The sequence below is a fragment of the Lepisosteus platostomus genome, chromosome 19 (genome assembly GCF_059453375.1).
Source record: "Lepisosteus platostomus isolate fLepPlt1 chromosome 19, fLepPlt1.hap1, whole genome shotgun sequence".
NCBI classification, from domain to species: Eukaryota; Metazoa; Chordata; class Actinopteri; order Semionotiformes; family Lepisosteidae; genus Lepisosteus; species Lepisosteus platostomus.
The window spans coordinates 8,633,527-8,660,736 of NC_142629.1; the positions used below are offsets into that span (position 1 = coordinate 8,633,527).

The 27,210-nt window shown below is 35.5% G+C and overlaps 1 protein-coding gene across 2 annotated transcripts in view; it reads left to right on the forward strand.

Moving 5' to 3' along the window:
- The window catches only part of card11 (caspase recruitment domain family, member 11), a 62,183-nt gene extending 38,337 nt beyond the window's left edge, over positions 1–23,846 (forward strand). For both annotated transcript variants that reach the window (XM_088612164.1, XM_088612165.1), the window contains exons 7-24: positions 563–688; positions 2,093–2,290; positions 3,989–4,156; positions 4,477–4,528; positions 4,712–4,821; positions 5,148–5,257; positions 5,620–5,657; positions 12,660–12,792; positions 14,509–14,710; positions 15,117–15,243; positions 15,789–16,029; positions 16,866–16,950; positions 17,893–17,988; positions 18,374–18,491; positions 19,207–19,386; positions 19,871–19,995; positions 20,264–20,379; positions 21,053–23,846. In XM_088612164.1, the coding sequence (XP_088468290.1) occupies positions 563–688; positions 2,093–2,290; positions 3,989–4,156; positions 4,477–4,528; positions 4,712–4,821; positions 5,148–5,257; positions 5,620–5,657; positions 12,660–12,792; positions 14,509–14,710; positions 15,117–15,243; positions 15,789–16,029; positions 16,866–16,950; positions 17,893–17,988; positions 18,374–18,491; positions 19,207–19,386; positions 19,871–19,995; positions 20,264–20,379; positions 21,053–21,257 (2,430 nt within the window). In that variant the 3' untranslated portion in view covers positions 21,258–23,846. The remainder of the gene's footprint in view (positions 1–562; positions 689–2,092; positions 2,291–3,988; positions 4,157–4,476; positions 4,529–4,711; positions 4,822–5,147; positions 5,258–5,619; positions 5,658–12,659; positions 12,793–14,508; positions 14,711–15,116; positions 15,244–15,788; positions 16,030–16,865; positions 16,951–17,892; positions 17,989–18,373; positions 18,492–19,206; positions 19,387–19,870; positions 19,996–20,263; positions 20,380–21,052) is intronic.
- Positions 23,847–27,210: the final 3,364 nt, after the last annotated feature.

The window sequence follows — 27,210 nt, forward strand, 5'->3', positions numbered from 1 at the left end:
ATGGTATCGACTGAAGTTCCACAGTATTATTTCATTGATCAGGCAAAACTACAATTTGGATCTTGCCACAAAACTTTTCCTTTGGCAGAGGAAGTCTTGGGCAGAATTCTGTTTTGCATATGGTCTCTCGGCCAAACAGATGCTTTCAGCTAAGTCAGGTCAGTTGCATGTTCAATAGTGCTGGTTGCATTTACATAAATTTTCTTGCTCTCAAGTGGTCAGGGGTCTTGAAGAATTTGTTGAATTTGTTGGGCAAAGCCTTTTATATTGTGTTGTTATGAGTGACAATTGGTCATGTTGTCATCAGATGTAGGGTTCATGTGGCATGTTCCTCGTTGACTTATAAATGGCCCTGATGTGGAATTATAACAGGTTCTCTCTATCTGTGGTTCAAACCCAGGTGTATCTCCCTCTTGAAGTTGCAGACTAAGAGGCATAATTTTGGGCAGGTCATTACAGGAAATATCATGAAGAAATCCATAATGTCAATGTTCCATCTCCATAGTCAATCTAAAGTCTTACCTATGTCACAACTCGTTTGTGTTTAACAATATTCCTGCAGTACTTGGAAGAAAAAGAGGATCTGGAGCTGAAATGTTCCACACTGGTAAAGGACTGCGAAATGTACAAGAACCGCATGAATACCATCATGATCCAACTGGAAGAGGTGGAGAGGGAGCGGGATCAGGTCTGCTTTTGGATTATCCTAAATGGGAGATTTTAGTGATTTGGCTCACCTGTGAAATACACAGATACTGTGAGGATGAATTCAGAAAATTATTTCAAGTAGGTAGCTGCATCAACATGTGTAGAATGCAAAGGAACAAGTAAAGGTTTATTCCATGCTGAAAAGAGAAGAAAAGAAACACAACGTTTCGGCTATAGAGCTTTCATCAGGGGTGAGAGAGAGAGGAAAATCGACAGCTGATAAAGCAAGGGAGAACAAAAGTCGGGAGTGGAGAGGGGGTTGGAGCAGGAGAGAAGCAGAGTCGACAGTGGTGTGAAGTCGAGAGAGCGAGAGAGGTGAACAGAGGTGTGAAGTCAAAATCTGCAAATGAATAGAGAGGAATAGAAGGAAATGAGTCTGTCATTCAGAGAACGGAGAAGGTGTGATCCTAGTTTTAGGATAATTTTGGTTTCAGGTGTCTTTCTGCAATAGGAGTTCTGAAACCCCTCTTTGGGAATGCAGACGGAGAGATCAGTATGGGAAATGGGAAACTATGGGCTTGGAAAGATCTTTGATCCTCACAGCCCTGACATGTTCCCTGAAGCGGTCTCCCAGTCTCCTTCCTGTTTCACCAATGTAGATAGCTGGGCAGAAAATTATATGTTTTCAAAAGCCATGCTTGATAGGAAAAACATGTAGGTTCTAACCATAATAAGTATGAGGTTGCCAAAGAGTCAAACACATTAAGTATTCCTGAAAAATGCAGGAGAGTTCTCATATAAGCTTAAAAACTGAATGTTATGTACAAAATCTCTGCTTTTGCCAAACCCCTTCTGTGTTCCTCAGAAATATCACAAGATTTTTTTTGGATAGGTGGTTTCAGATCTTTTCAATGTTTTCAATCTAGCAATGCTACTGTATATAGCAAGTAAGAATAGAAAATACTGTCCAGGTGTTTTGGAACTGGTTAAGGTGCAGACCATATTTGAACATAACCTTGATAAACACCTTAGGTCATGAGTGTCCCTTAGAGGAATCTATAAATATAGCAGTGATTGATAGGAAACTATCCATTCATCACCTCATCTGTTTTTTCCATTGTGATATTTAGTTTTTAATAGTGTGTCTAAAAGTTTCCATTATCCTCGGCTGTGTGTCCTGACTCACTGAATACTAGAGCACCATAATAAATCAATAATTGTTTTAGAATCTGCTTCCATGTCCCACTAAAATGTAGAATTTGATCTTTCTGATCACTAAGATTGCCAAATGTGAAACTGTGTTCCATAAAATTCTTAACTGATGCATTTGCAATTTGAGAAAAAAAAAAGACTTTTTGGAGTTTTATAGAATAGAAACTAACATAAAAGTATTTTCCTGGGAGAAGTAGCCTAATTTTTTTTTTGTTTGCCTTGGGTGTCTCAGGCCTTCCGTGCCCGTGATGAAGCCCAGAACCAGTTCTCTCAGTGCCTCATTGATAAAGACAAGTACAGGAAGCAGATCCGTGAACTGGAGGAGAAGAGTGATGAGCTGCATATTGAGATTGTGCGGAAGGAGGCCAGAATTGTCAACCTAGAGTCTAAACTCCGACGCCTTTACAAGGATGCCAATTGCTTGGATCAGGTTAGCAAGAATGAAGGAGTGTGGTCTAAGATTTTCACTTTTTAATTTCATGTAATTTAATTTCAGTCTTAAAATGCCTATACCTGTATACTCATCCAATATACTTATAAATAAGCAGAATTAGTTCCAAAACTTCTGCTTGAAGGCAACAATTCCTAAAAGCTACACTATTCCCATTAAAATACATGTAGAAGCCTCTGATTCTTACCAGGTTCTCATAACTGGACATAAAACAAATTAGCTTAGGAGCTTAGGTGTATGTGATGTATTTGAATATTTGCAAAGTATATGTTACAGCATTTTTGATGCAAGCTGCTATAGTATGTTTAAATGTATTATGAAGCAGTCATGTGGAAAAATAAAAATTGCATGATCTCTATAGTACACATAAAATGATGATAAATGACATGATCTAATAAAAAATTCTTACTAAATAAAAATTGTTTATTATTTAGTTAATACATTTTGTGCAGTCAAAGACAGAACAAAATCCATAAGATCAAAGCATCAAACTGTCTGGTGATATTGATACCATGCATTCATAGTGCACATTTAAAATGTTCAAATTCATCAATAAACATTAATTTTGAATTTTGCATTAAAAAAATATTCTGCACCTTATTTAGTATAATACATTGACGATAACAAAAATACATATGTAAACGTATTGCTCTTTTTAACACGGTCTTGTAAGTAAAGTGCTCTTTAGCAAGGTATGAATGTATAAATGTCCTTTATTTTAAAAAGGGACTTCTCCTATCCCAAGTACCAGTGTAATGAAAGTGGTTGATAAAGGGTGTATTGAGTTGTTTTCATGCTGGAGTATTTAACTAGAAAACATCAAATAGAAACCACATGGCTTTCCCACTTAACCAGGCTGGAAATGTAATGACCGGCAGCTAATGTGCCTTTGTGGTATAAAAAGAGAATATAGGACAAGAAGGGGTAAATATAGAAAGAAAGTAGAAGCAACAAAACAGGAGACAATGAGTTATAGCTTTACAACCCATTTTCTCTACTGGATTCCTCCTTGATGAACAGAAACCTATCAGGTATTTGGCACTGAAGGGACATAATGTAGACTAAAGTAAAGAAGTATAGTTTGTCGCTATTTGGATGTACCTTTGCTAGGAACCAAAGGGCACCTCCTTTGTGTCATTAATTTAGAGGGCAGGCTTATACTTTATTTAACAATGTATATTGAAGCCCAATTGATTTATGCTCTTCTGAGCATTAGCTAATAAATTTTAGCGGTCTAGCAGAAGAGTTTGGGTGATCTCTATCCTGTTGTACATTTTAATTTATAATAGTTTCTACATGTTGTGACTTTGGTGTGTTAGTTTAATAAATCTATGTCTTGTAATCTATTTCCTGTTCTAATTTCTCCTACCAAATTGTTCATGGAAAGCTGAAGAAGCCACATGACCTTGCTGAGTATTCCTTGGCTCATGAAGGAGAGTGAATACTTTTAGAAATTACTTGTATTCATACTGGTTTCAGATGAAATAATTATTATTTTCTGTAAGCATCCCTCCCTTTGTTAATAATAGTTTAAATTTAGAAATTAAAAATTAGCATGTGCTGTAAATCAGCATTACTTTGAATTCTTTTTTTTCATAGTAAAAGCAATGCTGTTTCATGCTGGATGTAATTGTGAGTTGCAGAATCTTTTTGTTTAAAACACTTTTCCCTCCACAGAGTTTACCCCGAGACATTCCCATAACAATCATGTCCCAGACCTTTGGACCTCAAGACCCAAAACCCAATGGCCAAGAAGAGGAATCTGATGAGGAATCTCCTGAAGACAATAAGTTCTTTCAGCCTGAACCTCGGCTAAAACGCAGGCCTAACCTCAAAGGACTGACAGTAAGATTCCTGTGCATAGAACTGCAATTTGAAAAAAGTATTGTCTGAGATGTTTATCATTACTTTTTAATCTCAACAGCTTTATACTGCTTAAAAAGTGTCTAAATTTGATTTAAAGAGTCAATAATATTTTTCCTTGCATTATAAACTTTAGCATATTGTACTGTAGTTTTTTTTTGTTTCAGTAACCTCTTAATGTTAAGAGTATCAGTGAGATGCACTACTTGATATTTTATATGGTTTGAACAGTACCTTTCTTCTGTAATTGTATACTCAAAGATTATGTATAATATAATGTATCTTTTATTTTTTATTTACAGAATGTAAGAGTGAAGTCTCCAATCACTGTTAGTAAGCCACCAGATTTTCAAGGTAATTAGCTAGAGTTCACTGCAAGTTCTCACAGTTAATGATTCATGGGAAATGAAATTTTGACTAAACATGACATTGTTAAATTTTGTTATGCAGAAAGAAATTTTCTTTGTTGTTTTGGGGTCTTTTAAGAAAATTAATAATACTTTTGCTGCACTTTTCTTTATCCCTCATCCCTTTCAGCCGCGTTAGCTGTATTAACTCCTGGGGAACTGTCTGATGGGGCTAGCACAGGGACAGACACCGCCTCTACAACCACAAACATGAACACATCTGAAGTGTTGAATAAACATGTGAGTTCTAATTGGTTTATTTATGGGTTTGTTTTTAATGTTCAGAAGTATAAGTAAAATAATTTATTGAAGTCTGATTCTACATTCTATCTAATCAAAACAAATATATTTCTTTGTGTACTAATTTAGTCACAACTTTTAGGAACATGCATGAACATAATTGTGAAATTAATTGTGCTTCCAGTCTTGACTCAGCATATAATATGAAAGCAGATTTTTGGTAAGTGTTTAGAAATATTTTAGGAGAAATGTAAAACAGGTTATGTACCTGTTGTACCATACAAAAGTGTTAATCTAGTTTTCTTTTCGTCTGTTTCTCTAAAAAGCTCTTACGGTGTCGAAATGACAGTATAATGTCCACAACCGCAGAGCCACCAGGGAATGACTCCATTGTCAGACGTAATAAAGAAGGGGATCATGAAACTCAACCAAGAAGGTAAATTCAGGAGACACTTTATTCCAATGCCAGTCTATCTGCAGGGATTTTCCTTGTCTTCTTTGTTGATGTTTCTGGGTAAATTTGCATTACTCTGTGCTGCAGAAAGACCTTTTGTTTTTTCCATTAGACAGAACAGAGAGCTCTGTAGTGAGTGACATTTTGCCCTGTAAAAGTCCTAGGCACTAAAGACTACAAATCCTGCTTTTTATGCTCATCAGACATTGGATATGCTAAGTATAACGCATAGTATGTACTCTATAAATCATTGGGTTTGGAGTCTGTAATTGACTGGTTAGTGTTTTTATTTAGTTCATATTTTCTTGTATTCCTTATTCTAACTAAATGTTTCTCTTTTTTAGCTTAATGGATTATGATTCTGACAGTGTGGATCTTTGTGGTAAAGTAACTATTTGTTCAAACTTTTTGCTATTTCAAGGTTGACACTTTTTAAAAGGGCAAGTCAGCATGACTAGAACTGTTCTAAACAAAAGTTCAGGAGTTGGTCAAACTGTATATCACTAATTTCTGACTACCTATGTATCAGTATCCCATTTCCTATTTACTTTTGTTTTCACTTGTGTTTTGTTTTTGCACTTATCTCAGAAATATTTATAAGACTATGGTAACAGCATCCCTACAGCAGCTCTTCTACCTGACTCCTGCTGTGCTCCCACAATCTTCACCTTAGACTGCCTGCTTTTGTAGCCCAGGCTGGCTATATTGTAATAATCAGTGGAAGATTGATTGTTCCCCATTCCACAGGATCCACAGATGCCTGCTTTTCCTGTCCCCCTTTTCCACACTTTGCTCACTTTAGGATAAGCCTCTTAGGTATAGCCACGCACGTGTATTCTGGTTAAATGTGCTTCATTATTGATCTCCCCTTTTTATAACTTCCCCGCTTGTGGCATTAACAATTCTGCTCCCTAAGACCTCTAGCATTTCCCAGGTACTGCACTGTCCTAGGCATTGGTTTCTTACAGAGGAAAATAGTTCAGGTCCTTTTGACCTCATGAATCTCCTCAGATTTCCCTGTAGAGATTTGTAATCTGTAACCTTTTGTCATCGCCCCTATTCCTTGGGCTAAGTTCAGTCATATATCCATTTTATATATTATAAATAAAGGCTTGTTAACTCATGGCATATCATGAATTTGCAGAAGTCTGTATTACTGCATTCTATTTGTAACCAATTGTTAATATGCTTTAGCACCACATTCTTTATTGCCATTTCTTTTTCGGTGCAGCAGCCATCACTGCTCATCACGGAATCCCAGTTGCCATGTTTTGATTCCTTGTGTGCTGGTCCTCTGATATACTTGAAGTTTAAATAAAATTTGAATGTAATCCTCTTTAATCATGCTCACCTTGTACCACAACTGAGTATTGGAGGTGGTGGAGGGGATCCCCATTACCTGTAAAAGCGCTTTGAGTGGAGTGTCCAGAAAAGTGCTACAGTATATAATTGTAAGCAATTATTATTATTATTATTATTATTATTATTGTTGTTGTTGTTGTTGTTGTTGTTGTTGTTGTTGTGGAGAAGCAGGATCATAGGATGCTTATTTGTTCCCCTTTTGCATTTTGCTCAAACTGTATTCCCAGGAGTATGTCCTGAACTTTTCTCTCTCTTTGATTCAGAAATCAAGCTAATATGCTAATAAAGCTTTCTTTTGACCTTTCATTTTAGGCTTTCTTTATCCTTGCTCTTATTCAGTTTCTTCTACATGGCGTTATATGGTCTCTCGTGTTTCTTTTGTGGATCCTGAAAGTCTCATTCTTAAGAATGGGTTGTCATTTTCCTCAGCCAGGCAAGTTACCCCAATAAAACACGCTGTTCTAATTGGACATATTGGACCTCTGCTTCATCTTAATGAAGGTTTTGACCGAACTACTGCTGAAAGACAGGAAAGGACTGTTAAAAACCTGTACACATACTGTATATAACCTAGCTAGTGAAGCAGTAAAAGATGTCGAATAAGAACCTAATTTATTTTCATAAGGAAGAAAGCACTAGAGTATTTGATGCAAAATATTTTAAAAATCACATACAGATGCAGCCATTCAAAATGCACAGTACAAACCTGTACCGCACACAACTACGTGTGAGCCACCACGCCATACCGTGGTATATGATTGGCTGGCCAAAATGACCGACAGGGGTACTCCTGGTGCATTGGTCGGCAGTGAAAAGATTTAATCATTTAATCTCTTTACTGTGTACATTTTAATCTGCTTAGTATTGAATATTTATATGGAATTTTACCACTAAAGGGAAATTTTAGTAGCTGAGCATAAAAATAATAGAGCATAACGCATCTGAAGGTCATAAACGATATTAATTTAGGAACATAAACATATTATGTAAACTCTATATTGCTGGTATTGGTGTTTTAAGAAAAAATACACATTCCATTTCTCCCTAAACATTTTAAGTATCAAAGTCTTACATGTGGTTATTTCTAAACATTTTTACGTGCTCCTTCTGACCATATTACTGTACGTTAATATACTTTGTGAAAATTGATCGTTTTAACCTTTTCTGCGAATACGCTCGTTATCTGATTAAACAAAAGCATACTTTTAGAATTGGATTATTAGGGAATATAAAATGGATTCATGTATCTAAATAAATTAATAACGGTATAACTATATTCATGTACTGTTGCACAAACAGCAGTATAAGACTTTCCATTGATATGTGTATGGCTGTTTCAGTGGATGTCACATGACTTGCCTTGGTGGCGTGACATCTTAAGTGACTGATTTATAACCCAGGTCGGGTGTTCAAACCCAGCTGTTGCCATGAGTTTTCTTTTAAAAAAATAAACATTTCTTTTACTAAAACTAAAATAACAAATATTATTGGCATTATATTGACATTTTTTATATTTCTAAATATCACAACATGTTCGTACTGTATGTACACAGCGGTACCGCAGGGTGTAGGGCGCAAATCCACGTGAGCCCGAAAAGCCTACATTAATATTGTGCATTCACCTGGCACTGTGCGATTTTCGCATCTCTCTGTCTCTCTGCGGGAGTGCTGGCTGTGCCATATTTCACTCCACTGTCCAAGTCTCTGTGTTTACATTGTTTGTAAACAAACCAGTTTCACAGGTATTTTCAAAGTAGAACAGGGCAAGTCTTCCAATGAAAGACACACACTCCATCTTCCCCCACAGACACGTTTTCTTAGAAAAACAGATTCACAACACGAAGCTGTCTGTCTTCTGTGTAAAAATAAATCGGTTTGAACACCATGTTCACCATGCTGTTTTTAAGATGGTGCTGAGTAAAGTATAGGAATTTCCTGCTGTCAGCAGTATCTTGTATATAGTTGACCTTACCTGAATGAAAATAGGACATAAAGAAAGGGTTTCAGAAATCAAAGAAAGCTTTATTCCTGTGCTTACAGTCTGGGTAATTGGAGGCTACGCTGTTATGCTTCCTATGGTGATATACAGGTTTTTTCGCATGAAGCCGTATTGAGCAGTTTTTCTTACGTTGTGAACATGTGTACACAGCGATCCCCTCGTGTTCCAATTAGTGCATAATTACGCATTGATGAAAAACCCGGAGGTTTAAAAAAAGAGAATTATCTCACTGCTAGTTTTATGTGCAAGCTGTGAACATTTTCACAAGTTGGGGTCTTTTAAATGCATTTGGTTTGAAGGTTTTCTGTGTTTCCCTTCCAAAGATGTGATCAAAAGAATATTCGAGCGTGGTAAAATAAATGGCTTAAAAACGACATAGTGAAGGCTGTGAAAACTTTGTACACACCGTAAGTGTTTTCGGAACTCTAGGAGGTTTCGTGAAAAAGCTACAGGTGTGCCAATATCATTTTCGAACTTCAAGCTAACGTTACCCCAGTGTGGGCACCGCATTGTTATTTCAATCACCTGCTAATTCGTTTTACACCACGGGAAGACGGGAGAATGTAATTGTACTGTATCTGTATGGAATGTGTGTTCCGTTTTCCAAATTAAAGTGTTTAAAATGTATAATTACAAATTTTAAAAAACTTGCAGCTTACTCAAAGATTCTAAGATGATCATGAGGAAGTGTATTGCATGTATAATGGTCTAACAAAAACTACAGTATGCTTAAGATTTGTTAAACCGGTTTTTATTTTTCAGCACAGCCAGCTGGCGTGAACCATACAGACACCACCTAGCCTGCTAGAGCGCCACAATTCACACTCAACCACATCACAGATCACAGATCAGTCCCAGTGTATGAGATATTGCTGTTTGATCTTTGATCTGAGCTTTAATAGAGAGCTTATCTCTATTAATATAAGTATCGAGTGGTATTAAATGCAACTTTTTTGTATAAATGACACTTTTCTAAAATGTATTTAAAAAATAAAAATGATTACACTCTAACCTTTCCTCTTTTCTAATCTAGAAAATTTGCTATTTTAGTTTTTCAAATAAATGTTTATTTGTTAAAACACATGAATATAGTTACAGTGCCTTGCGAAAGTATTCGGCCCCCTTGAACTTTTCAACCTTTTGCCACATTTCAGGCTTCAAACATAAAGATATAAATTTTTTATTTTATGTGAAGAATCACCAACAAGTGGGACACAATTGTGAAGTGGAACGAAATCTATTGGATTTTTGAAACTTTTTTAACTAATAAAAAAATGAAAAGTGGGGCGTGCAAAATTATTCGGCCCCCTTGCGTTAATACTTTGTAGAGCCACCTTTTGCTGCGATTACAGCTGCAAGTCGCTTGGGGTATGTCTCTATCAGTTTTGCACATCGAGAGACTGAAATTCTTGCCCATTCTTCCTTGCAAAACTGCTCGAGCTCAGTGAGGTTGGATGGAGAGCGTTTGTGAACAGCAGTTTTCAGCTCTTTCCACAGATTCTCGATTGGATTCAGGTCTGGACTTTGACTTGGCCATTCAAACACCTGGATACGTTTATTTGTGAACCATTCCTTTGTAGATTTTGCTGTATGTTTGGGATCATTGTCTTGTTGGAAGATAAATCTCCGTCCCAGTTTCAGGTCTTTTGCAGACTCCAACAGGTTTTCATCCAGAATGGTCCTGTATTTGGCTGCATCCATCTTCCCCTCAATTTTAACCATCTTCCCTGTCCCTGCTGAAGAAAAGCAGGCCCAAACCATGATGCTGCCACCACCATGTTTGACAGTGGGGATGGTGTGTTGAGGGTGATGAGCTGTGTTGCTTTTACGCCAAACATATCGTTTTGCATTGTGGCCAAAAAGTTCGATTTTGGTTTCATCTGACCAGAGCACCTTCTTCCACATGTTTGGGGTGTCTCCCAGGTGGCTTGTGGCAAACTTTAGACGAGACTTTTTATGGATATCTTTGAGAAATGGCTTTCTTCTTGCCACTCTTCCATAAAGGCCAGATTTGTGCAGTGTAAGACTGATTGTTGTCCTATGGACAGACTCTCCCACCTCAGCTGTAGTTCTCTGCAGTTCATCCAGAGTGATCATGGGCCTCTTGGCTGCATCTCTGATCAGTCTTCTCCTTGTCTGAGCTGAAAGTTTAGAGGGACGGCCAGGTCTTGGTAGATTTGCAGTGGTCTGATACTCCTTCCATTTCAAGATGATCGCTTGCACAGTGCTCCTTGGGATGTTTGAAGCTTGGGAAATCTTTTTGTATCCAAATCCGGCTTTAAACTTCTCCACAACAGTATTACGGACCTGCCTGGTGTGTTCCTTGGTCTTCATGATGCTCTCTGCGCTTTCAACAGAACCTTGAGACTATCACAGAGCAGGTGCATTTATACAGAGACTTGATTACACACAGGTGGATTCTATTTATCACCATCAGTCATTTAGGACAACATTGGATCATTCAGAGATCCTCGCTGAACTTCTGGAGTGAGTTTGCTGCACTGAAAGTAAAGGGGCCGAATAATTTTGCACGCCCCACTTTTCATTTTTTTATTAGTTAAAAAAGTTTCAAAAATCCAATAGATTTCGTTCCACTTCACAATTGTGTCCCACTTGTTGGTGATTCTTCACATAAAATAAAAAATTTATATCTTTATGTTTGAAGCCTGAAATGTGGCAAAAGGTTGAAAAGTTCAAGGGGGCCGAATACTTTCGCAAGGCACTGTATACCGTTAATATTTTATTTAGATATGCGAATCCATATTATATTTCCTATTAATCAAATTCTAAAAGTATGCTTTTGTTTACTCCGATAATGAGCATATTCACAGAAAGGGTTAAAACGATCACTTTTCACAAAGTATATAAATGTGCAATAATATGCTCAGAAGGAGAACGTAAAAACGTTTCCGAAATAACCACATGTAAGACTTTGACGCTTAAAATGTTTAGGGAGAAATGGAATACTGGTGTGTATTTTTTCTTTAAACTACCAAGACCAGCCATATACAGTACAGTTTACATACAGTAATATGTTTATATTCCTAAATTAATATCTTTTATGAGCATGTGAAAGGCATGGTGAATTGGAGATTCTCAAGACTTACTTTGTATGATTGGAAACGAATGCGTGATTGGATCAACGAAATGTTGTGGTGTTACTTATTGTCAATGAAAAAATAAAGTATTTTCATTTACAAAGACGGTTACAAAGAATGTGGACCAGGACAATACTTTGAGTTTACAGCTTGTCCAAGGTCATTCATTATTAATACTATTAGTAATATCTTCGCTAAAGACTTTGATGCATAAAATATTTCTGCATAATTAAAATATTTATGATAAAGGTGGTAGGTTGTGTACTTTTGTCCAACTGAGCAATCTTGCTTTCATAAAATATACCAACTTTTAATGTAGAATGAAATAAGTAAAATGCTGTAATACACAGTTTAAATTTAAAAGTCTAAAGAGTATACAACTTAAATTCTTAATTGAATAGATTGTCCCTCAGCACTGATCGGGATTCGAAACCGAGTGTTTTCTGGTGACAGCTCAAATGCTGTACATGAGAGGTTAAACTTCATTAGCTCCACCTGGCAGTTTTACAAGGTAATTCTGGATACTATTAACATGATCTAATTTGCATACAGTAGGGCGCAGTACGACGTGGAAAGACGCATTATGAAGCGTTTGGATGCAACACTCCCACCATGTTGTACCCCAGCATACCCCGCTCGTTTTGAATGGCTGCATCTGTATATATTTTAAGAACTATTATTTTGGTAATTTTATTTTGGTAAGTTTATAATAAAACACATGTATTAATTTGTGTTTATTATAAATGGTTTAAGGGAAGTATAAATTATAGTTAAAAGACAGTTGTAAAAGCTTACAGCTGCACAATGCATATACTGGGAATGGTTCTAAACTGAAAAACTAAGAATGCAAATTCTTAATTTCTAGGACAGTAGTCAAACAATGCACAGACAGTTCTCAGGCTTCTTCTCCACATCTTTGTTACAGATGAAGACACTGACACATTCTCCCATGGGCCTCCATCTGTCCACTCTTCTTCATCTTCTCATCAGTCTGAGGGCCTGGACTCATATGACCTAGAGCAAGTCAACAACATTTTCAGGAAGTTTTCACTTGAACGGTATAAAGGCATCACAGATAGTTTGTTCTCATTTACTTATTCATTGTACTAATTTTGTATGTTTTATGTAAACCTTAGAGAATGGTTCCTATTATTACCCTTAATAGAATCTGGCAATTTGGTTCTGTTCCTTCCAGGTCAGTTGTTCAAAAAAGGCCTGTATACTTTATCTCTGAAACTTTACATGAAAATCTAACAATAGTAATTAGTATTTATTTATACCAGTTTCACTACTGTTGCAGAGCTGTAAGAAGCTATTTTCTGCATTTTCATTGTAGCCATAATAAAAAAAAACAACATTCCTAATATATTATCAGGAGATAAAAATGTACTTCAATATATGCTTAAATGCCAGGATAAATTTTAACAGCAAATATGCTACCGAAAGTAGTTTCAGCTGGGGCTTAAATAAATTCATGTACAATACTATGTCTTTAAAAATATTGGATTCTGTAATGAACTTTATAATTCTTATTTAACAATTCTAACAGAATATGCATTCTTAGCTTCATTTTTTTCTTTTTAAATAAAATGTAGATAAAATCATTTTTAATATGCTTTACATTTAATATGCTATTCTTGTGATATAATCCAGTACCATCTGTATGAGTCATTATCATAATGTGTAGGTGTGAAACTGAGTAAGCTTTCATACATGAAGAACTAGAACAGTCATTTATCTCAACAGATGACAAAAGAAATACAGTCTTTTTAACCTTAAATGAAACTTTTAAAGACATCTACAAATCAACATAACATACTTTGTGAAATGCCATGTTGAATATCATTATTTCTCAAGCTAGGTTGCATTAAAAAGCAGAAGAAATTCTTGTCTAATAACTGTAAAAGTGAAAGCATTTTGAATTGCTGTGCCTGAAATTTGTATTAATTCAACTGTTTTGTCATTCATACTTTGAATAATGGTTTTTGTTATGAAAAGCATTTTTTACCCTGTTTTTAAATTTCACATCAAACCTAAAAGCCTTTTAGCTGTAATTGTCAACTTTTGTGTTCTAATTACATCAACAGACAAGGATGGAAGAACACTGTAGTACATGTTTTTAAAGTTCAACTGAGTCATGCACACTTTGAAAGAAAACTCTCCTATCTTTTTTGGAAAGAAGGAATGTATGAGTCAACACTTTATTTCGTGGAGGTCCTTCTTAAAACTATTCCTGTCAGAGAATATAAGCTTAAAGGTGTAAACAATTACAACACATTCTAAAACTTTTAAACATTTTTAATATTCATATAAAATTATTTAATTGAAGAATACACAGATTAACAAAAATGTGTATATGGAACAAAGTCAGAATGAGTATAGTAAAACCTTGGTATTCTCGAGTGTTGGGTGTTGAAATGGGGTATAGGGTTCATGAAACAACCATTTACGTAGTAAATAGTTTTGTTAGAACTGTTATCTATATCAGAAATAGTGTTACAAGTAGTAGTTATTTGTAGTATTAATAATGAAGGTGAAGTACTGGAAAAAAGCATTGTTTTCCACCTATAATTCAGGTTAATACAAAAAACATTATAAACTACTAACATTAAACTTTTCACTCCATAATCTCCCTCATAAGAAATGCTTTATAATGATTTTCTATCAAATATCTGAAATCGTCAATAATTTAAAAAATGTCCATGCAGTCCATACTGTATGCTTAGCGAATGCCTGTTATGTCTCAAAACTCTCTGAATGTTTTCTTGTTCCAGGCCCTTTAGGCCCTCAGTTACCTCATTCAGCCGTGTCAGCAATACCCTGAGGCCTGTGCAGGATCTTTCTCTTCCTGGGGACTCTCTGTTGTCAGAGATCACTCTAGTTGGAGGAAACGACAGTGGGATTTTTGTCTCCTCTGTCCAGCCAGGCTCCAATGCAGAGATGGCTGGGCTGAGAGAGGGCCATCATCTCCTGCTGGTAAGTATTACTACAGACCTGTCAGGCTCTAAGGTGTACAGAGGACCAGAATTATCAAACTTATTTTTCCTAACTTTTTTTAATTGATGTCAATGGTTACATCTAGTGATGATAACTGTGAGTGAAGGTGTGTTTTGATTTACTTAATGATGCTGAATGCAGGTTGTGTTTTGCCTGGGAGAGACTAGAGTATGTGACTTGCATAGAGTTTTATATTTAATTATTGCTCTAATAATGATGCATACACATTTACTACAGTGCTGTAATCTTTTGAATTTTTTAAATAATTATCCAAAGTCAAAACGTATTTCTTCTTAATGATCACTGTATATATATCAGTCTAGGTACAGTAGTTTAATAGTATTAGCTACAAACCTTTGGACTCATTTTGTTTCCTGCAATGTAGCTTGAAGGTTGTATAAGAGGAGAAAACCAGAAGGTCCCTCTTGATGCTTGTACTAAAGAAGAGGCTCGCTGGACACTGCAGAGGTGCAATGGAACAATCAAACTGCATTTCAGATCCAACTTTGATGGTAAGATGCAGTGTATCTTTATTTGTATTAAGTTGTTTAACAGTTTTGACTAGTTCTTTTGGAAAGCACTATGTACTGTATGATTGATGACACAGATATTCTGTGCTACCTGCTTGGATTAAATTCTGGGATGTAATGTTCTATGATACAAAGTCTCTTAAGTACTGCAAAGCAGTGACAGGAATGTAATTTCCAGCAGCAAGATCCAGTTAATTCAACCAAAATAAAATGGCCTAAAACCCAGCCTAAATAAAAAATAGCACAAAATTAAATTATGTTCCTAATGGTTGAAAGAAACACAATACAAAATGTCTTTTTAAATTTCACATCTGTTACAAACTCTTTTGACTGTTCTGTACCAATACTTCTGGAGTCCACTGTAGGAGTAAACTAAACTGGTTAAGTACTGTACATCAATTAGTCAAAAAAGTTATACTATTACAATAACATGGTTAATATTTGTGTTAAGGCTTTTCTGTTCAATTTCAGTGCCCCTGTTACTGATTTTACTTCAGATGGCCTAAAGCAAACTGTTCTCCTCTCAGCTTACAGGAAGCTGATGAAAGATCTGGAAGATGGGTCCCTGGTATCTGGAGACTCCTTTTACATTCGACTGAACCTGAATATCTCAGGACAGTCTGACAGCTGCTCTATGTGCATGAAGTGCGACGAGATTGTACATGTGCTGGATACCATGTACCAAGACAAGTGTGAATGGCTGTGTGCACGAGTCGACCCCTTTACAGACAAGGATCTGGAGAAAGGCACTATCCCAAGCTTTTCCAGGTAGTGTGTCACAAAGACCTTTGCTTTCAAATTGATAAGATGCTAAAAAGATCCAGGTGGCTCAACCCGTAGAACTGTTAGTTTGGTGTGGATCTTGAGCACGTAGTTATGAATAGAACTGCCCATGTGGCAGTGTACATTTGTCCTGATACAACTGAGTGAGTTGGGTTCAAGCAAGCTGAGGTAACCTTGAATTGCCAACAGAATGTAACAGAGCCTCCTGTATGGTAGCCAAGTGTGGGAGGAAATCTGCCACATTAACCCACAATTTAACCTTTGTAGGTAAGCAAGTAGTTTCCTGTTTTTAGAGGAGCAATGACAAGTATTTAATCTTGGTTGATTCCATTTGGCAAGTCTCATTCCACACCTGTCTTCTTTTTACCAGTGAGCAGACATGGAAACAACCAATGCCATTACTCTAATGAGAGCTTCCGTGCTCTTGGCAATCTGAATCATCGATGTCTAGCTGTTCTCTATTCCTAGATGTCTCAATCCTAACCTGAGAGTTTAACCATTTTCCACTACAGTCCGGTCTCTTCCCGAGACTTCCACTGGAGCTCCCTGTGTCTCTCTCAACAAATGCCTTGTCCATAGTGCTTTGGATATCGTTAAAATGCTTTTGTGTTTTGTGTTTATCAGACAGAATAATATTACTATATTGACTTAGTAATTATTTTTCCTTTTTAAAAAAACAATATTTTTCCAACAAGCTTTTTCTTCACAGAAAAAACCTGTATGTGCCAAAATGTTTTTTTTGTATCATATTTTTTGTATGACAATAAAAACCATTGAGAAGAATGTTCTATAATGAGGTTTGCTTAATCCTAATTCCTCAGGGCTCAGCAGCTGCTTCTTGTAAAAATTCAGAAGCTAATGTGCAGAGGGAGCAGAGATGAGACAGAAAATCTGCGTACACTCAGGGTAAGTTTGTTAATTTTGCCTAGCTCTTAGCAAGCTGAGAGTTTGACAATAGCCCAATCCTTTGTCAAAGGATCTCAGTAAGGGAATTTCCTGCTGCTATTGGTCAGCCTGACAACAGGGACTTTGTTACAAGCAAATTTAAAGCAATGTTACAAAAATGGAAGAACTCCATTCAATTATCAGAAACCTTTACACCCTGCGTTTTTAATGCAAAGTGGAAAAACATTCACTGTCTTTAGTTACATCACCATTTAGTCAGTACAGAAATAGATGTAACATGTTAAGTATCCTTAACAGGAACTTAAAAAAGTAAAAAGTCACTCAGAACTATCAGAAGTATTTCTCTTGGTGATTTCTTTCCCTGGTGCCTACATATTAAAGACTTACATTATATGTAAGGGGGCCAGCAGGGGGTGCTCACACTGCGGTCCATGTGGGTCATAATGCCCCAGTATAGTGACGGGGAGACTATACTGTAAACAGGCGCCGTCCTTCGGATGAGACGTAAAACCGAGGTCCTGACTCTCTGTGGTCATTAAAAATCCCAGGACGTTTCTCGAAAAGAGTAGGGGTGTAACCCCGGCATCCTGGCCAAATTTCCCCATTGGCCTTTACCAATCATGGCCTCCTAATAATCCCCATCTATGAATTGGCTACATTACTCTGCTCTCCTCCCCACTGATAGCTGATGTGTGGTGAGCGTTCTGGCGCACTATGGCTGCCGTCGCATCATCCAGGTGGATGCTGCACATTGGTGGTGGTGGAGGGGAGTCCCCATTACCTGTAAAGCGCTTTGAGTGGAGTGTCCAGGAAAGCGCTATATAAGTGTAAGCAATTATTATTATTATTATTATTATTATTATTATTATTATTATTATATGTCCTCATATATACTCTAAATAGAGTGGAGAATTTTTTTAAATGCCTCTGCTTTTGTTTCAGAATACGTTGCAGCCAGAGGAGTCTCCACCTCCCCCAGATCCAAAATCCAGCCCACGTCTGTCTAGGGCAAGCTTTTTCATCGGTCAGATCTTACAAGTAAGAGCACCACGTAATCTAGATCTCCATTTACGAAGCCACAGAATAGATCTGTGGGCTGTCACCTTCTCAAAGTGAAGGTGGGCTGCATTTACTTTAAAACTTCACATTTGATGCAGGTACCCTTTTGGTTTGGTGGACTGTGTTGAGATGATCTGGTAGTCATAGCTTGTATTTTAATCAACGCTGCCTCATATGCAGTTGTCTGAGTGGTAACTTATGCTGAGCTTTGTTTTGTCCTGAATTTTGGGAAACACCAAACTTAGATTGTTTCTCTTGGAGAAGGGGTTTGGAAGGGTTGCCCTCTTTAATAAAGTATGCTTACAATTTTTAATTAAGTCTAATTACAATTTCAATTGAATTACAAAAATCTTTCTTCCCTCAGTTTGTAAGCAGGACAGAGAACAAGTATAAGAGGATGAACAGCACAGAGAGAGTGAGGATCGTTAGTGCTGGGACCTCCTCACTTCCACGGCCCAGTTTTGAATCAGTGAAGACAGATGGTAATCTTTCCTTACCTTACATGATCCCAGCGATGAGATATAATTGGGCACCTTGTGAACACCGTCAGATTCTTTGTATGAATAATGACACCAAGGTTTCTGTAGAGTAATGTCTTCCTTTATAATAATATGAGAGTCCCAAATCAAAGATATATTACTTAAAATACTTCTTAAAGAATTTAATTAAGGTACAGTGACAAATAAAGTTCAAACTAAGGCATGACTGTACCTATTATGCTTCAAAATGGTTATTTCAAAAGTGTTTTAAAATAAAGAGAATGCTATAGAGAGGACTGTTGGGCATATAGTATTGATTTCAAGCGCAATGCACCTTTCTCCTGTAATCTAATTTTGAAACATCAATGCCTATTGTTGTGTCTGAATTATAACTGGTAAATAATTTTTCCATAAAACACAGAGAAAATCAGATTTTAAAACATTTACACTTTAAGTACTTTCTCCTATATTACTTATTTTTACTGAATGCAAAAAAACAACTTTGGACAGCATTTTCTACCCCTTGTCAAAGACAGATTTGTATCTGAATAATTGCATATCTGAAAAGAGTTTGTAATTTGCTGAGATTATTGTTGTAATCTGAGTTTTTAATTTCAATACATTGTTAGCAAAGGTTATTGCCTCATAGACTGCAGCATGATATTACATTTTGCAACCTAGAAATGCTTTTCATTTGTCGTGTGTTTTGAACTTTCAGACTTGGACACAGAGAATGACCTGAACAAGAGTTTAAACTTGATTCCATACAGCTTGGTGACTCCGCATCATTGCCAGCGTAAACGACCTGTCCTTTTTGCACCAAACAGTCTGGCCAAGACTATTGTACAGAAGTTCCTCAATTTAGGAGGAGCCATGGAATTCAACATATGCAAGCCAGGTAATAACAAAATAATACACATGCCTAAAAAAGACACAAAGGGACTATGAAATGAATAATGTAAGAATGTGCATCAGTACTGTATGTGACGGTGTATTAATCCCGAATATAAAGGATAAAGATTTATGTATGATTATATGATGAGTGTGAAGTTATGTGGTATAAAAGCATTAAAAAATACTGCTGGACCACCCTAATATAGCATAATATGAAATGACATTAAAGCTTCAACCTTAGAACAGCAGTGGAGAAATAATCTGAACCAACATGGCTAATTAGGTTTAACGTGGTTTAATGTTTAACATTATTTTTTTCCAGGATATGCCTTACATATAGAATGTTATTCAAAAATAGTGGTACTTTAATTTGGATTTGATTTTCATAAACATTCCAAAGGGATAATGTCCTCAAGTATTTTGCAATGATGTTATTGTACTTCTGCTGCTATTGTACAGTCAAGTCTGTCCCCTTACTTTCCTTTTAGATATTCTGACAAAGGAAGAGTTTCTTCAGAAGCAAAAGATAGAGCCTATCATATATTCAAAAGAGAAGCATGCCAATACATATGAATGTATCACAACAGAAAACATTGAAGCTGTTGCTGCCAAGGTATTGCCAAAATCTTTTAACATCAGAGTGATCCAGTGGCCATCAGGAGGGCATTACTGCCAATGTAGCTTCTTTTGGGCCAACAGCTAGTGCTGTACAATAGATAAACAGATTCTTTAAAACTGCTAGTGCACCTTTTTCTAACAGCAAGTATCCTCATGTACATTTGACACTCAATTTAGTCTTTGTGAGGAGATTGTGGTTACCTCAGTTGATTTTGCATTTTTTAAAAAGACCTAAAGAATGGATTTGAATTCTCGTTCCATAGAATAAGCATTGCTTGTTGGAAGCTGAACTCAGCTGCACAAAAGATTTGATCCGAAGGGAAATCTATCCCATCATCATCTACATCAAAGTCTGTGAAAAGAACATCAAGAAATTCAGGTACTGGTGCTGTTTGAATAATTTAATTTATATGCACAGAAGAAAATTCCATGAACAAAAAACCCAGTTACTATTGTGGTTTACGAATTATACTGTATGCCAGTGCTGCTTGCATAGTCCTGCATCATTAGGGGTTACATTTTCTAAACTGTAGAAAAATTGTAAAGCAAAGGTGCATATCATATGTTTTGTAACACATTTCAGTTTAAGTCCTGCATTCTTTCAGATTTTTCCAGTGAGGTTCTCTGTCTTCAATTGTTTACTGTAGATATCCCAAAACATTTGTAATTCTTATTTTTTAACTAAAAATATATCTGTTTGATTTTCATTTTGGACTTTTTTCTGTTATGAGTCAATTAATCCTTCCTCAAACAGTGTTTAAAAGTGGCTTGTTATAGGAAAAAGGATAACAGTAAATACAAGCCCAATAGTTAAAGGTCAAAGCTTTGGAAAGTAACAGAAAACTCTCTAGAAGATGCTGTCATTTTGATAAGAGAACATTATAAGCATGTATAGGGTGCATCCCACATTTTTTGATCAAACCAAATGACGCATATATGGGCATTTTTGGGGTTTCATTTTTAAAAAGATGTGGGAAAATCTGTCAAGTTTGAATTGACCATTCCACCCAGGGAAATGTAACTTAAATATCATTCAATCATTTTCTTTCCAGGAGACTGCCATTAAAGCTAGATTCTGAGGACGAGTTTCTGAGAAAGTGTCGCTCAAAGGAAAAGGAACTGGAGTCCCTCCCTTGTCTCTATGCTACAGTGGAAGCTGATTCGTGGAGTGGAGTTGAGGACCTCTTGAAAGTTATCAAGGACAAAATCCTGGATGAACAGAAGAAGACAGTGTGGATTGAACAGGACCTTCTCTAGTTAATGTTCCAGAGTTGCTTAATGAAGCAGTTAATTTCCGAACTTTGTGAATGAAGTGGTGGCACATACTTTAAGGATGGAACAATGCAGTCTTAACTTTTCAGTGCGCCCAGACTATAGCTGTTTTGACTTCAGTGGAAGTTTGTAAACCATGTACAAAGAAATGCACAGGAAATGACTGCAACCAGAATGTCTGCAGCTGATTAAAAATGTCTGCAGTAGACAGTCTGGCTAAATTTGAAAATGGCTTCGGCAGAAAAAAGAAGAAAGGATATACTTCTCTAATACCAAGTTGAAAGTTCTCAATTGCAAAACATCAAAGGTCCTAGGAAGAACCTTTAAAGATGTCTAAACTGCACAAGGAAGTTATATTGGGACAGAATAAATACAGTAACATTTACAACAGAATTTAATGAACTGTGCATCCACATATACAGTACATTACTTCCTTGTGTGCACAAACACTGGAAGCTTTTGCACTTTAGCCTTAGATAATTAGGCTAAATAATGAATTCCATCGATACGTCTATACATCTTAGTACATCTATATAGATGTACATCTATAACAAAGAAAAAGACAAAATATAGAAAATAATAAAAAAATACAGAAAATAATATGCAAGATTCTAAAATTGTTATGATTTATAGATAAGTAACAAGGGTACCATATTGACAATGGAAATTGTATTGTGTAGGAATAGGAGACTTAGATGCAAAATCATGTTTCCTGCAAATGTTTGAAGACAATGGACATTCAATGTTCCTGCACAAAGAAAGATGCTGTGATATATTTTTTTGTGCACGGCTTAACCAAAATCTGACAAAGAGATTATCTGGATTACCACACTGTGAGACAATGATTCTACTAATGCTGAACACTTAAATGACAAAACAGTAAACTGTCACTGTCATTTAAAGAACCATATCTATAGTAGTGTGTTATTTTAATTGTTATGTTGTATAAGTTTATATTAATACAAATTAATTATTTATATAGTAAGTTATATATAAATAATTACTATACCATACTTACATACTGTATAAGATATAGAAAATTGACAAATTGGAACATAACTGCATGAGAGCTGCTCCAGTACTTTTCCTTTTTTTCCAGCAAATTTGTGGCACTTTATTTGTAGAATTTTTGGAATCTGTGTACTGTACTGTAATTTTCACCCCACACACACAATTTGTATTTCAGAATCATTGTGTGCAGGCTTTGATCAGGCCGTTAATATCACAATACACACAGGGCTTTCCGAAAAAGTAATTAAGTAATTGAAAACTGGTAAAAGTAGAAAGATAAATTAGTAAAAATATGAACACCTTCCAGAAATATACTGTACAGTAGTCAATAACTGTGTTCTTATCATAGCTAACACAAACACAAAATGTTGAAAACAAAATGTTTTCTTCAGAAAGTAATTTGGATACATTAGAGACAAAACAAGGTTTTTAATTTAAGATGAGATTGTAGTTTGGTTCTGTTAGACATTGCCACATAACAAAAACTCAAGACATCGCCAGTTCATAAATAACAGTACTTTGGGGTGTTATCGACATGTTATGAAGATGTTTGAATAACAACTGATGTTGCCAAAAAGGTATTCAGTAACATCAACAGGTTTTATTTCTAAAAGAATCACGGATGGGCTGGACAGGGGGCAGATTAAATGAAAAGTAGAAATGGGCAGGAGGATTATTAAAATGTGATATTTGTTCAAGCTCTTTATTGAAAGTAAAGTTAATTTGTGCCTAAAAGTGAAACTTCATCCTCTTCAGCCTTCAGCCTGTATATCTTTTGTAGAAGTTTTTGACATAAATAGTGGATGAATATTTGAACCCCTTTTGTAGTAGAAGGAAGCCAATTTATGCAGGTCCTTTCCAAAACCACAGAATCATAAATTCTTTATTTTTTCATTTTTGTCAGTTTTGGGTTTTAGCTCTTTTGCTTTTCTAAACAAAATTCCTCTTGGGTACAGATTATTTCATGATATTTAATGTGAATCAGAATTATCTGACATCATTTTCTATTTACACATACAAAGATTTGGTTTGTAAACTGACAGTATTGTCCAGTCATCTCAAACCATTTTTTATTAGTTTATAGGCCTATATTCTCCAAATACTGTGGATATGATAGACAATGGAAACAGAAGCTTTATTTTAAAAATATTTTATGGCATCTAAATTCCTCTATTTATTGCTGGCAGAACATTTCATTTCTAAAGAATACAGAAAACACTTAAAAGGAAAGATTACACAGCACAGAGGAACTTTACAGTGAGCAACTGCTAATAAGGTCTGCAGAATAATACGTCTAAGGAATGTTTAGAAATAGTACTCCTTTTCTGCTGTTGCAATGCATACAACTTGAAAAAGGTTTCTCATATATAATTGTGACAGCAGGGTTAAAGTATAGTTGAAACCATTTCTGAAATACATTTGCTATGTTTTAGAATGTTCTTCACTGTGTAATTGAAAAGCATTTTGTTTTCATTTTGATTATAGTGTTTTATCTATAGATAGTGTTTTATCTAGATATCTATATATTTTAATAAAATATATTTATAAGACAACAACAGCAAACCTAACTAATCCTTTGTTTTAGAAACTGATATACCTAAAAAAATACTCCTATTTTTTCATTTTAAACCATATAGCCTTGAAAAAATATTCAGATCTTTCAAAGTTTTCACATTTAGTTCCTTTTAATGTTTGCATTCCTTATGCTTTGAACTAGTAGTTAATATTTGTTATTGTTATAATACCGTACACAACCTACTCCATATATTCAAAGCAAAAAACAAGAAGAAGGTAATAAGAATACATTTGCAAGGCAATGTATATAGCATTGTGTTATTTATTTTTTCAAGGGATTATGCAAAGATATAATCATATATCAGCCACTCCTCTAACCAAAATCTAACTACTAAAAAAACATCACCATGAAATTGCATCACGATGCTGTACAAAATATATGATATTCACAGGACATTGAACTTATACTTTACACAGTTCAAGACAGTTTAAAACATTATAAGAATGTGACATAATAAAGTAATTTTATATTTGCAAATGTCTTGCAGGTATTTTGGTATCTGCAAATTTTGACTTTCATGCAGCGTGACAGAAAAATGAATACATTTAACAATCAAGAACTGTACATTTCAAACATTGTACATCCTAAATTTCATTCCCAGTTGCAAGGAAGCATCTGCATAAATTCTGCTCAGGTTATGTAAAGCGTGCTTCACTGCCACATTGATCATAAAGTGCAGAGCAAACAAGCAGCATCTGATCCCAGCTCCTCTGATGTTATTTATGTCTTTGTCTGAGGCTATGAAGTGTACTCTTATCTCTTCAACCCAAGCCACACATTACTGCTTTTTCCTCTTCCAACTTAAGATTCAAATTCACATGAATGAAATGTAACCAGGAAGTGCTAGGAGGACATAAAACTTTCCACCTACTGCCAACCCACTCTTTCACTTGTAAGCATCTGCCCACATACTCTCAGAGCTGTCAATACATTGACACTTGAGGTAGATGGATTACTGTCAATGTACAAAAAATAGAAATAATAATAAAAATAAAAGATCTGGATTGTATGCGTCATCAGCAAACAGTGGAAAAATCAGTTAATCATAACTGTATACCACTGAATATTGTATAAGATGTGGTAGTTTGTTTCTGGTTATCCTTCCAGTGCTGCTGTCAATAACAACACTGACAGTAAATTAAATTTCCATTACAATCATTTCAAACGAGTTTGAATTCACAAAACCTAAACCGAGAGAGGTCAAAATTACAAAAGCACAGTACACAGTTGAAAGCAATCAACCACTTTTGAGCAGTATTAAACAACAAAAACAACCAAATGATTAGTGAGATTAAAATTGTTAGATAATTCTGTTTTGAGAGCTGACAATTTTCTTCAGGGAGTGTATGAGCTAAATGATTAGCTTAAATGGTTTGCTACTTGCTCTGAAGTCTTCTTTTGCTGGGTTCATAAATCAAAAGAAAGCTTTTTTGTCAAAAGAAACAAGTAATTTAAACAAATAAAGAAATTATCTGGAGGAGAAACAAATCTTACATTGAAGAGGCTAAACTGCATAAAAATGCTTTTGCAAAAATGGAAAATATAATTTAAAAAAGCACATTGTTCTTAATTGTGACTTGAAAGTAAAGTCCTTAAAAATCAGATACCCATGCTTCTAATACTTGAGTACTGGTAGGAAGGTTCTGTCTGGATTCTAAATATATATGGAAACTCCATTTGTCATTGCATGCTACTGTGTTAAAAAAAAAAACTAAATGCAAACATTTGAAAGTACCAAAATAAATTAATTTCAGACATTGCCTTGCACATGGAATTAAGACAGATATGTGGTATGGAGAGTAAAAGACTTATAGATTATAGGTACTGTATACCACAAAATAGAAATAACCTGTGTAAATCTATTTTACATACAGTATATCCTGACTGTATAAGGACGTAGCTACAAAATCAGATAAACTCCTATGAAACATTATTTTAAGGCTTTCTTTTACTTTGTCAGTACAATTAATAAATTAAATATTGGAACTAATCTCAAATAGATTTGTTTTGGAACAGTTGGTCACATATAAAGACGAGTAAGCATTAAAAAAAAAACGTTTAGTATTATTTATGCCAAATTAACAATAACAGCTTGTACCACTTGTGTACTATAGTCTGTATCTGGAATAGTTCAGTGGGGGAAAAAAAAACTCATGGGCTTGTTTTCTCATGACTAGCTACAGTATAGTCATCCAGAGTTGCCTACATTACCCCTAACAGTGACTTGACACTGATTGTATCCCTCCAGGACTGGGCAGTATCCCCTAAGTAACATAGAAACTAACATCCCTTTACTCAGTGTCCTTGTATACAGTACATCATTTCAGCAGCAGCTCTTTGCGAGACATTGTGCTAGTTGAGAAATAGAATTCTCCATTAAAAGACCAGGTGGAATATGATCAATCTGAAGTGTCCCAGTTGGTTGTGGCATATGGTTTGTCAATCTGCTTCACTGATATACTGTCTGTTAAAGAATAAGAGCAACAGCTGAAACAAAAATGCAAAAGGAAAAATCACTCTCAAAATGTATGTTTAACTGACATTAATTATTTTTAAATGAGAAAATGAGAAATGAGCTATAACACTGACCATTCTGACTCCATTCACAGCAACACGTGCTGTAAAGCTCTATTACAGCAATCTTATGAGCATTGCCAGAACCTATAACAACTATGAGAGGGATACTTCAAATTATATTTATACACTATCAGTATTTTTCTGGCTCAAAATTCAAAGACACATAAGGGGGAGAAGATGAAGCATTAATCCAATACACTAAAGCCATCCTACAACCTGTCACTATGTGCTTATATACTCAAAATTAAAGAACATTAGAATAGCAAGCTGTTGTAACAAGACTGCACATTCTTTCAAGCTTGAAAATGAATGAGGACATGGATTTTTGTTGATATGATTAAAATTTGTTTTAATTGAATTCTCACTGCCTCACTTCAAAATATGTGGCAAAAACAAACAGTATTATACAGTATACAGTGCCTTGCGAAAGTATTCGGCCCCCTTGAACTTTTCAACCTTTTGCCACATTTCAGGTTTCAAACATAAAGATATAAATTTTTTATTTTATGTGAAGAATCACCAACAAGTGGGACACAATTGTGAAGTGGAACGAAATCTATTGGATTTTTGAAACTTTTTTAACTAATAAAAAAATGAAAAGTGGGGCGTGCAAAATTATTCGGCCCCTTTACTTTCAGTGCAGCAAACTCACTCCAGAAGTTCAGCGAGGATCTCTGAATGATCCAATGTTGTCCTAAATGACTGATGGTGATAAATAGAATCCACCTGTGTGTAATCAAGTCTCTGTATAAATGCACCTGCTCTGTGATAGTC